This window comes from Arvicola amphibius, chromosome 8, assembly GCF_903992535.2.
Source record: "Arvicola amphibius chromosome 8, mArvAmp1.2, whole genome shotgun sequence".
Taxonomy (NCBI): domain Eukaryota; kingdom Metazoa; phylum Chordata; class Mammalia; order Rodentia; family Cricetidae; genus Arvicola; species Arvicola amphibius.
This window is the reverse complement of record NC_052054.1, coordinates 121,490,771-121,503,959: the sequence shown is the minus strand read 5'-3', so window position 1 is coordinate 121,503,959 and position 13,189 is coordinate 121,490,771. Positions and strand designations below refer to the sequence as shown.

General features: G+C 36.2%; 1 protein-coding gene across 1 annotated transcript in view; it reads left to right on the top strand.

Moving 5' to 3' along the window:
- Nucleotides 1–13,189, top strand: part of Spag16 (sperm associated antigen 16) — a 961,928-nt gene that overhangs the window by 158,301 nt on the left and 790,438 nt on the right. Inside the window, exon 11 of the mRNA XM_038341053.2 lies at nucleotides 1,072–1,199. Within this exon, the coding sequence (XP_038196981.2) occupies nucleotides 1,072–1,199 (128 nt within the window). The remainder of the gene's footprint in view (nucleotides 1–1,071; nucleotides 1,200–13,189) is intronic.

Sequence of the window (13,189 nt, the reverse complement as noted above, 5' to 3'; positions counted from 1 at the left end):
AAACCAAAATGTAATAGCTATATCTTGGTGTGAGACAAGAATTGATTTGTTTCTGTATAGTATTATAGTGTAAAATTTTTATGTATACGCATTACTTTGTTAATCAAAAAATAATTCACCTACGGATGTTGGTTAATATTTTCTAGCTCTCTTGATATGAGGAATTATTAGAATGTAACCTCCATGAGGCATCAGTTGTTACTAGCTTTGTTCATAAATAAATTTTCCCATGTCAAGAATATTATTTGATACAGTGTGGATTTTAGAAATATAATTTGAAAATATAACTGAGTGCAAAAGTAAATATATGCCTTAATTTCTAATGGAAAGGTTAGGAAGTAATTACTATGGAATTATTTTCTTTCCTGTGTTTATGGGTTTAAACAGGTAATATGTAAATCGTTATAGATTTTGAATGCCTGTCTTTAACTTGCCTTCCCTGAGGAGATTCTCTTCTTGTAGAGTTTGCTTGAGGCAGGGAGCAGGTTAACTAACAAATGGAGATGTGAGATCTAATGTTTATGATTTGAAAGACTATTGCAGAAATGTTTTGCCATTTTCAAATACCTTTAAGTTAGTCCCATTTTCTTGGATTTAAGTAAGAAAATCATAACTAACCTGCTATCAAGAGAAATGATATCAAATGAAAATATTTGTAGGGTAGGTATATTGTTTACAGAAGACAAATGTGGTTCACAAATCCTTAGGCTTTGATTGCTGAAATGAAATTTATGTTAGGGTTGAATGATTATCAAAAAATGACAATTGACAAATCATATAAGATTATGTTGTACTTCACAGTAATCTACAAGGGAAGATTTTTCAAGTAATTTTTAATATGTATGCAGCCCAGAGCTAAATCATCCATGAAAACAAACAGGTGCCTTATTTTAAATTTTGTCTTGCTTGATTATTTTCTCAAAATCCAATTGGTATATGAGGGATGGGTGATAAAAGTCATCTATAATGATATTTTTGTTATGACTTAGTGTTGAATTAAGATAGTATCAATATATACAAGAGTTTGGTGTATATCCAACAGGGATCTTTTTTTCATTCCCACTCCTGCAGGATTCAGAATTTCCCACAGATATGCAACCAGATCCAAACTTGAGTGCATGCAAAGAAAACCTTTGTCCAGCAAAATTTGACTACAAGTTAAACAACATTTTTAGACTTCATGAACTCCCAGTGAGCTGGTAGGATTCTTAAAGTTTTATCAATGCTTTTGAGATCTTATTGTCCTGTCGAAACTGTGGTGTACCTTTTACTAGTCATGGATGATGTGATTTACTCTTACCCTGTTTGCAAATAGGTAATTGCAGCAAAGAAAATTGTTTAAATTAATTGATTTAGGCACTTGGTGGCAGTGCAGACTAAGTACATTATTGTGATTTATTATTGTTGAAATTATAGTTCCAGCTTAAAATAGCACCCATGGTTTTAAGAAAGTTTTCCAGGATTATTTTAAACCTGGATTTAAATAAAGATTTTATTTTGTTGATTCTAACAATGTAAATTTTCCTAGTAATATAATTTTTAATTTGCTCTTTTTGAAGTCATAATTCCATGAACTATAGTAATACTGATTTAAAGAAAAAAGTATTACATTGAATTCATTAAACTATAATTACTTCATAAATCTGAACATTTATATTTATGAAAAATGTATTTGTTTTGTATCTTTGGACATTGATAGGGTTGTTAAATTTTTTGAGAAAATATTTGTCACTATTCTGTAACTATAAAGTAAAACTTTGTGAAACACTTAAACTTCACTAAATAGTTTTTGTTGATAACCATGGATTTTAATTATAGCTTAGGTAAATAGCATTGCTTTCTTGCATTTTGAAATATAATCTAAGGCATATGTAATTTTTCTTCAAGAATTAATGATTTGAGTAAAATCATATACAGAAAAAATTCTGTAATTATTCATACACTCCTTAAGCAAGACTAATGTCTTGTTTTTGTCATGACTGAATATATTTTACCTTTAACTCTTCTCTTTTCCATTTGAAATATATCCTCTTCATTTTAAGATATATGGTATGATATTGAGATGGTTGTTATTACATGTGGTATATATTTATATAAATATGTACATATATAGATATACTGAATAATATTTGATTATATATTAGGAAGAAGAATGTTATCTATGATGTCTTACTTTAGATATATAATAGATATGATCTTAGTGACATGAATAAGCCCTTAGGTTACTGAGTTTAAAAGTTCAGTTACTATTTAAAAAGAATCATGAAAATGATACATTCTCCCCTTAAGGTTCTATATAAAGTGAAAAATACAGCTCTCTCTCTCTCTCTGTGTGCATGTATAGGTATGTGTCTTTTGAAGTAAGGTAATGACTTTTTCATGAAATGTCTTTTAACTAGATATGATTCTATATGCTATTTCTTACAACAGCTAAGCCAAATAGTGCATCATCTACCACTTTGATTCAAGATAAAAAAATTATTTCCACAGATTTTACTTATACTTCAACAGTGTGTATAATTTGAATTGGTATAAAAAGAGACCTGTTTTTTTTTTAGAATTGCATTTTAAGAATTTTCTTCAAACACTCCACTCTACTAGACCCATACAATGGCAAGAATATGAAAATTTAATTTGATAATAAAAAGAGAATTATAATAGAAAATGACTCTCTAGGAAGAATTGCTCTTGTTTGCACAAATGTCCAGTAGTCTGTGTTCCAAAAGAAATACATATATTGAATTATTTTCTTTTTATAGAAAATCAGTTTTTCCATACAATATGTTCTGATTATGGTTTCCTCTCCCCTTACACCTTCCAGTTCCTTACTATCCCCTGTCATCCACATCTATAAACTTTCTGTCTCTCATTGGAAAGCAATCAGGAATCTGAGGAATAATAGTAAAAGAAAAGAAAAGAAAGATGGAATAGGACAAAACTAAAAGAAGAAAGAGCATCAAAGAGCAAGGACAGGAAACACATATAGTCAAGGAGACACATGTGTTTTCACACAGAGGAGTCCCATAGAAATGTCAAACCAGAAGACATAATCTACACCCAAAGGATTTGTAAGGTTAGAGAAAAGAGCACCCTGACTCCTCATTATGAGACAACCAACTTTCGAAGGTGCAGTTAAGTGTGTTTTCTGTTGCAGATCTACCGTTGTTTGTGCAGCCTACCCTTAAGAGCGATTTGTTTCTCCACTGAGACTCCCTTGGAGGGAACTGCATTTTCGTTTGCAAGTGTTATCAATTGGAGATAGCTTCGGGGTCAGGAATGGTGGGGGGGGGTGTTTCTACTTTTTTCAGCTCTAGGCTCCCCTCTTGTACAGACCTCTGCAGGCCTTGTGCATGTTGCCACAGCCTTTGTGAGTTCACATGTACTACAGTCTTGCTGTGTTCAGATGGCCTTTGTTCCTTGGTGTCCTCTATCCCTTCTGGCTCTTGAACTCTTTCCACCTCTTCTTCCATAGGGTTCTCTGAGGTGTGAGGGAGAAATTTGATGGAGACATTTCACTTACGGCCAAATGTTTCAAGGTCTTTTACTCGCTACACTTTGTCCAATTGTGATTCTCTGCATTTGCTCCCATCTCTAATGACTGCTAAGTAAGGAACTGTGCTATGTGTATAGCACAATGTCATTTGGAGTTATGTTATTGTTACATTCCTTTAGCAGAAGAGTAGCATTTGGTTTTCCCCTAGGTCCTTGTTCTCTCTAGTCCCAGGTTCTTGGTCACTCTGGTGGTATAGAGCATGGGTTCCATCTCTTGCAGTCTACCTGAAGTCAAATCAGATGTTGGTGAGTTACACCCACAAACTTTGTACAACCATTGAACCAGCATATTTTGCAGACAGATCACCATTGGAGATTGAGGGCTTTATAGTTGGGTTGGCATTTACCTTTCTCCTTTGGTAGCATGTAGAGTACCTTCCGGTACGATGAGCACTAGTCCATAGGTGTGAAAGCTCTAGGTGGGCACCAGTCTGACTTCCCATGCTCACTGAATTGTGTAAGCCTTTTCTTCATCAATAGGGCAACCATCAGTTTGTGGAGAGCAACCAACAGCTTTGACAATCGTCAGGCTTTGACCTCTACAATTTTAATTTGTGGTTTCTTTAATCTAAAATGAGAATACCAGGCTCTCAAAGGATGATTTCCCTACTTATTCATGATAATTTAGTTTTCATTGATAGCAATTCTGTGTCACATCCTCATATTTCATCACCTAAATTAGTAACTAATCACATTACAATAGCAATACAGAAACATTTGCTAATGAACTGATTGACTCTTCATGGTCACCTGCATTGGCTGTCCAGTAGCAGCTGGCTGTGACTGCAGAGCTCAAGCAACTGGATATATTCAGCACAGCTGGCACAATTTATGGAGAGAAGAAACTGGTCAATTAAGAAACTGAGTGGAGGTTAAAGGAAGACTTTTTATTCAATAAAATTGGAAAAGAAAGAGAGAAATGCAAGAACCCAGATTGCGGCTGATTTTATTTCTAGCCTCTACATGGCAGCTGCCCTGTAACTGCTAGTGCAGCCCAGGGAGGAATTCCATCATCTTTGCTAGTCATTTTATTAGGAGAGAATGGTCCATCTTTATGGCTTATGCAGTGGAAAGTTAAACCAGAAGAAACAGTGGTGTTTAATCTTTTAGTGTGACTTAGGTTAAGTTGCTGTTTGGGGACAACTGATTTAGGAGGTTGTTGGCATTGGTGGCAGTTTGGTCATGGTACCACAGTTCTTCCTGCTGTCTATTTGTGGGGTTCCCATTTATTTCATTTTGACAGCTCTTCCTGTTTATTCTGGTTTTCACTGTCAGTTATTAACTACTCATATTATAAAATTTCAAAGTAAGACTAAGGGCTCCTCTCTTCCTAGAGATGGGGGACAGGGGAGGTGGACAGTGGTTAAAAGGGCTGCCTGTGTGATTCTGAGAACCAGAACTCGGATCCCAGAGCACAGGCAGCAAGCTGGCATCCTGGAAACACATCTCGTCCCAGCTCTGAGAGAGTCAGCACCATCCTGGTTCCGTACCCAGTATCAGAGAAAATAAATACATAGCCTTATTATTGTAATTCCATGTTATAACACACACAGTGTCTTGGTACTTAGTATATCTTTAGTAAAGTGTTAATTGATTTGATTGTATGCTTCTTTAGACAAGAACATTTTCTTAATGATAAGGAATTAATTTTGTTTTTGTTTGTCAATTAATATCAGTGGGAAAATGTTCTTAAGCTATAATTTATAGTTTATTTATGAAAAGGCCATCAATACTGAAATACTAATAAATACTAATAAAACTGCTGTGTTTTCCTGAGCAACTATGATGAGATTTATCTGCGTTATATTCACTATCTGAGCATATCTCAGTATGAAATTCTGCTCTCTGTTTTTGTCAGATACAAACAGAAACATGGACAGACAGACATACACACACGACGCTCAGACACCATAAGAATTACAAGATTTGAATCAGATATATTTTAAGATGAAAGCAATAAGCAAACCACATCTTATTCAAGAAAAATTTTAAAGAAGAAAAACCTCTCTTTTTACAGCTATGCATACAATTTATCAGTAATATAAAACCATATAACGTATGATTTAGGCCAAAATGTCTGTTTTTTTCCTCTTGAGAGTCATGACCTAGGATAATTGCTTTATAGTTGAATATTAAAATAATTAATTAGATTGTGTGTAAGTGCAGAAAATGCTAATTATGCATTCTTTTTCTAGAAAAGCAGATATATCAAAATACTTTTACTGTTTTTTAACAAGGTCGTAATAAAAATATATATTAAAATCCAGATAATTTAAAAATTCTTAATGTCTTACTAATTTGCATTTTTATAGAGTGTAATTTCATAGGTCAAAGAACCAGAAGCCCTTTAAATTAGATTAGTTAAGAGGAATTTTAAGCTCTGGTTTAGGTATACATGTTTCTACTGCTCTCATTGGATGTCTGAATGGCGTCAAGAAGCCTAAACAATGTGCTGCAATGACACACATCAGCTAAAACTCCCCTTTGCCTCTAGAACTGTGTCCTACTCGTGTTCTGTCCCAGCACCCTGCTTTCTCCTGATACCTGGGCAAAGATGCAGGGACTCACAATCCCACTTGTTCTTTCCTTTCTCCCCACACTGGAGTTCCTGTCTGCGTTTGTTGCTTGCTTTGTGGTCAGGACAAGAAAGAGCAACCTCTACTGTAAGCAGTTAAGGAAGGATGGACTTTTGTTTCCCATCTGAGGATGCAATCCATCACTGTGGGCAAGGGGAGTGGCAGGAGTTTGAGGCAGCTCGTCACATTACATCAGCAGCCGGGAAGCAGAGGAACGTGAACACTTGTGTTCAGTTTAGTTGTTTCTTCTTTAGCTCAGTCTATGCCCCTAACCCTTGGAATATTAGCTCCCGTATTTAATGAATCTTTCCAACTCAATTACTGAATCTAGATAATACCTCAAAGATACACCTAGACATTTGTTTCCATGGTAACTCAGAATTCCAACAAATTGACAGCCAAGAAGTGCCATTCACCTCCCTTCTCTGAAACTCCTTTTATCAGAGTCACTAGTAACTTTTTGTGCTGTACCATTGGTCATGCTTGGCTTCTCATTTTCTTCACTACTGAGGTACTGCTTAAACAGCTGGCCACTCCTGCATTTTCTCCTGAGACTCCAGCTGATGTTTATGTGTCCTGGATTTCCTGTGGACTCCCATGCTCCTTCCTCTTAGCTTGTCCAGTGATTGCTCCTCTTGGGAAGGATGCCTGGTTAAGGGACCACCCCTTAAGACCAGCTATGAGCTTCATCTTATCGCTAAGTGCAGTTTCTCAGGTGGCATCTTCTATTCTCTGTCTTTCAATAGTTTCCAAGTGGTAATATCTTGACACCCGCCCCCTGCACTTGAGTATTGATTATGATTTGTCAACTCTAATGTCCAAAGACAGTTTGTGTTACCCCAGAAAGCCTGGACTTCTCCTAACCTCCATCTTCATGAAAAAACTACCATGAATAAATAGATAAATCAGCTAAAATACCACACATATTTTTGATCCTCATTCTTTCACCCTACAATTTCCACCATTGCACCTCCCACTCAGGATTTGTAGAGGATGTAGTTCAGTGGTAGAACCCTTGTCTAGTACATTGGATCCCTGTTTTGGGAGGAATCTTCCAATAATTCTGGTAGTTCTTTGATTTAGAATGCATTAAAAATTTTCACCTTTGTTCTCTACCTCTCTTAGTAATCACTAACAAATCAAATCAAAAGGCTACTAAGTAATCCCACCATACCCCATAATAATTCATTTATTTCACAGAAGGTAAATAGATGTTACAAAAATGTTAATTGAACTGTCTCGAAAAGCCAAAAGAAAAGTAAAATTGAGTCATCAGAGCTCCTATTTAAGTACGTGTTGCACCTGTCAGACTCTACGAGATAAAAAATCATGCCTTTCTTTTGGCCCTGTGCTCCCCATCCTCCCTCGGCCCACACACGGCAGTCATTTCTCTTCTGTGGACACTTACCACTGCTCCATAGCAAGAGAATTTTACTCTACTGGCAGCGTCAAGCACAAGATTTGCATCTCTGCCTCATTCACTCCTTTACCGCAAATGCACCTGCTTCCAGACAGAGGCAGTTCCCCAAATATAACTAGTATTTTACCCTCCATTTTCCAGGTACTTTCAATGCTTTCATTATGGTTACTTTTTAAAAATATGCTTTCAAAGATTATTTTATTTACTTACGTTTATGTCTGTATATATGTATCTTCATGAGCATATGCGCACGTGTGTGGGGGGTTGGTGCACACACGGAGGTCGAAAGGGGTATTGGTGCCCTTGGAGCTGGATTTAGAGGCATTCTCAGATGCCTGGCTTAATAGGTAGGCACCGTGATCTGAACTCTGCTTTTCATGATTGTGCGGCAAATATTCTTAACTGCCCCACTGCCTCTTCAGCCCCCACTCTCTTTTCTTTCTCCCACTGCTCACCATATGCCTGGGGAGGCATACATTTTGAAGCATTCATGACATGACCCAGATGATTAGCTTTTGCCTAGTTCATTTGAAAGAAAACAGTGCTGGTAGGTGTTCAATATCCAATTTCTTCTTTTCTGAGTCCATTGCAATATTCTGCTTTTGGCCTGCTAAGCAATAAACTTCACCATGCGACTGAACCTAAGGGACTGTCTACCCTCTTGTCGCTGGTACTAAGGACATTGTAAAGGCTCAGAGCAATGATAGGAGCTGGATTCCTGAGGCTGCTGTTTGTAGGCTCTCCAGCATTTATCTAGTTTTAATCTCTAGATTTTCTATGCCTTAAAAAATTAAATGTTAGTCTGTTTAAAAAGATTTCAATGCAAGAAATGTTGTATGATATTTATATTCACAAACTCATTCAACAAAACTGAAGACTCTTCAATTATTCTGAACAATTAACTCTCAAAGAATTCTGTTGCAGTCAGATGGCATTTACTTGACATCACAGTAAGTCAAGCGTAAAATCCATTGATGGTAAAGCATGTTTTGTGGCCCAAAGTTCTATTGGAGAACATAAAAGGAGGCAGAGGGAGAAAAAAATACAGGGTAGCTTCAGGATCAAAGACGGACCAGGTCTTTTCTGATAGGACAGCAGGTAGAATGAGACCCTGTATTGTGTGAAGAAGTGGGAAGTGCAGAGATCAAGGAAGAAAAACTGAAGATGGACCATCTATGAGGCAGATATGTGTCCGCAGTATTCTAGGAGCAACAAGGAATCCAGTGTAAACAGAGGGAGGGAGCTTAAAGATGCACTGAGAACCGGGCAGTGATGGCGCACGCCTTTAATCCCAGCACTCAGAATGCAGAGGCAGGCAGATCTCTGTGAGTTTGTAGCCAGCCTAGCCTACAAGATCTAGTTCCAGGAAAAGCTCCAAAGCTGCAATGGAGACATGAGTATCACAAGATCACAAGAGTGTTTCACAAGACTTTAAATTGTAACAAACACTTTCCCTGTATGCTGAACATGTTGAAAACCTATTCTAAAATTCTGAGTCAAAGACACGCAAGTTGATACGTAAAACAGAATCTTTCAAATTTCTCTGTGGAAACTGTGCTTCCAATGGGATCTAGGATAGGGAATGACACTAGATTGGAAAGATTTCAACAATTTAAGAGGGCTATAAAGATTTCCATGTTAAATACTATGGTGCTCTAGAAGAAGATATGTTACCAGAGTGAGCGTCAATGAGGTTTTATGACAGATTGGATGTCGGTGAATAGATGGAGGTTTCAAGGGTAAATGAACTTTGCTCTCAGCAGATGAAGAATGCAGTGAGCACTCAGTTGTGTGAAGAAAACTGAGGATGAAGCAAGCTTGAGAACATGGGTGCGTTAAGCTTATGAGGCTCGGGAGACTTAGGCAGGTTGGAGTACTTTACACTGTGCTGTGAACAAAGTGCACACTGTGTATGGCTTGGAATGCACAAGGGTGCCTTTGGGTAGTATTCCAGAAATTGCCCTGATGCTCTCAGCAGAAATATGGTAGCTGGCTGGCATTTCCTCTAAAAACTAGCCTTTATAGAAGCATGCTTTTCATAACCATGGGTCACTGTCAGGCCTACCTGGAATGTTTTGCTTGTAATTTCATGCTTTTAGGAGATTTCAAGTTATACTTAGCATGTATTTTTAAAATTAAATAACTATAGATTGTAATTAATATCTCAAAATATATAAGCTTTTATACTGTAAACATATTTATCTCTTCAAAATTGTCAATGTATTAGAATGAAGCTGCATTTGATTTAATTTATAAAAAGTTCCTATAGTTTCTAAAGTTAACCTAAAGAAAAGTCTTCCCTAGAAGGATAATTATTGTAGGGATATAGTCTACTGGTTTTAAGATTTGGTATCAAAGTGCTAAGGAATTAGGTATTAGGTAGGCTTCCATTATATAATGACACAGTAATAACATTTGTACCATTAACTTTTAAGAAGGAAGACATACATGAATACACAGTAAATACAAGCATTAATTTTAATGACCTATTTACTTTTTAAGGGTATGTTCCATGAATAAGTGCATCATTGAATTAGCTGATTAAATTTTCAGGTTTTTTGCATGTCTTTAATATCCTTTCCTGTGTCATTCTTTAACTTTAAACTAAGTTTATTCAGACACTTGGGGTTTCTCAAGTGTCTGCGATTTTCCAGAAAGTGTTCTCATATTTTTTGGGGGTCAGCTTACAGCTAAAAATTATGGGAGGGCTTTTACATTGGTCACAGATGATGCGTAAAGCACTTTCAATTCCAGCATTTCATAGACTCAGCCAGAGACCGACAGTTGCCCTTCTGGGGCTATAACCATTTTTCATTCCCTTTTAATTATCTAGATCCATTGTAATAACCACAGTGACCTACAAGAAGGCATTGGTGGACATATTATAATTATATATAGCAATTATGTTTAGTGCCAACAATGCATAAAATCTTACTTATTAACTAAGGTTGGTAAAAATGAAGCTTTACTTGTCTCCCTTAGGATATAGTCTTGGGTTTTGAAAAGCCAAGGCATTTAATTTCTGCATAAAACTTTTCCTGAAGTATATTGTTATGATAAGACAGGTCTATTTCTGTGAGATAATAGTGAATTAAAAATATTTCCACAAATATAGAAAACACTTCTCATTTCAGCTCCTTCTTTCATTGTATACTGATATTTCCTATTACCTGCTGTGTAATGGGAAGGAAAACGGAGTTCAAAGCCAAGGTTAATCTCTATAGGATCCAGGAAAGGTTGCTTAGGACACATACCAATAATACTCTTTTTCTCTTGAACAACTTATTCAATGTTTCAAAATATTTATAATTGTGTTTAATAATTAAAAAGACTATGTGATATTTGAATGATCAATGACTGTAGCAATTTCTGATATTTCTTAATGCCTCATTTAAAATTGGCAAGTTTTATCCATTTTAAAGTTAATGTATATAGAATGACATTTATATATAAATGTACACATGTGTATGAATTATATGATAAATGGGTTATTAGAATGAGGTCTAAATCTTCAACTTATTCTGTAAATTTCTTACATGGCTATGACAAAAATTGTGTTTGTTTCACATTATTTTTGTATTAATAGTGATTTTATAATCTAATAGAAAGCAATCAAACTTTTATTAGGCTTATTCACTCCACATACATAACAATATTTATGTTCAGGTCCAACTTTAATTTAAAACTACTGACATTATCCTAAGGCAATAACCATTAATTTTAGAGTGGCTCATAAAGAATCCCATTTTAGCTTGCATATTTGTGAATACCTAATGTTTATGAGTTCTTTGTTCACTATCTCACTTGACTGCTATCCTGCTTTTTCCCCAACTTCACATTTCTTCCATTTTAGTGTCATTAACTTCCATAAAGTATCCTTTGATGACTGAGCTATGAGTCTTCAAACCTCCGCCTTACCACTTATTTGTCGTCTTAATTAGATCACTTGTGCTATGGTTTAATCTTACACTTCTTTCAAAGGCTGTCAGTTGCAATTTAGTCCCCATAAATGTCTCTGCTTATGATTGTTACATTTTTCCAAATGGAATTATTTCTTTGTGTTGCCATCATAATAATCTTTTAGAAATTAAGATACGATACCTTATTTTTATTTTAAATTGTATATTCTAACATCTGGAGGTTTGATTATTTCAAAAACTAATTTGGGCCTTCTTGTTTTCCTTCCTTCTTTCATTGTATACTGATATTTCCTATTACCTGTTGTGTAATATGAAGGGAAATGGAGTTGAAAGCCAAGGTTTGAACTTCCTTCCTTCCTTCCTTCCTTCCTTCCTTCCTTCCTTCCTTCCTTCCTTCCTTCCTTCCTTTCTCTCCTTCCCTCCCTCCTTCCTTTCTCCTCTGTTTCTTTGTTTTAACCCTTTTTATGTGGACCCACTGTGCTCCTCAGACAGAAATGCACTTTATCTTTCTTTTTCATTTGCAGAAATCAAGCAAACTTACGATATCTCCATCCCTAAACCAAATCTTCTTTCTGTTCTCTTGGTAGTAGGTTCACTGTGCAGAGGATACAGAAGATAGGGCACAGAGAACAAATCCTATAGAACCCCTATGGTTCATTGATAATTCTGTGTTTCCTAAAGTTTCGAAAAACTCAAAAGGACAAATCATAAAAGTGTTACATACTCATACTGGTCAACCAATGACACACTCAATTTCCTTGATGCAGGGGGAGAGTTTGGTCCTACCTCAACTTGATGTGCCATGCTTTCTTCAAGCCCATGGGAGTCTGCCACTTCCTGATTGGAAGCAGAGGAGTGATTGGGGAGGAGGGTAGATGGGACTGGAGGAGAGAAAAAAAAGCAACCTGTAGCGAAAACATTTGTGAGTAGTTATCTGATGAGGAAGCTACTGTTTAAAGCCAGAAGGAAGGCACATGAGCTGCTGCACAAAATACACTGCAGTTGTTTCCGTTCCTTGGCTTAGTGGACGGCATTGCAGTCTTGCTCTTGGTGCTAAGTGCAGAGTGAATGTTTCTCTGCAGTGTCTGTCTAAGTACCAATGGCAGACGGACCGTGCTGAAGCTTATCCAGGAGGACTTTTGTTGACTTAGTCATTACTGCTAGTTATGTTTCACTGTGCGTATTTACTTCCCCAAGAGAAACCTCAAGAGAGGAAGTGTTCATTTGTGTATTAAATCAAACGAAATTTCGTAGGCTACAATCCCTGTGAACCAGGAATTGCATAAATGTAACATTCCTTAACTATTTTTTTTAACTATTTTTTAATTTCTTTTTGAAATATTGACTTTTACCTTGCAATAGTACATGGTAATTTCAACTCCCCTATCCCACTACAAACTGTATTTCATATTAGGATCCATATCTAATAATTTATTTTTGTTAGTTTACCCGCTACAAAGCCATTTAAATAAAAGTAACTCATTAATTTTAATTTCTTTGTCTAATTTTAAACACTTTGACAGGCTATTTAATTTCTGTTTCGTTTTGAAACCTGAACGACTGTTACAGGAATTCTAGTGGATTATCATGGTGTCTAACTCCATTAATATCTGGGGGTTGGAAGGTGTTCAGTACAGGCACAGGAACGAGGACCTGAGTTCACTTCTCAGTACCCATGTCAAACCTGAGTAGCTTTGGGGATCCTAGCACTGGGCAGGCAT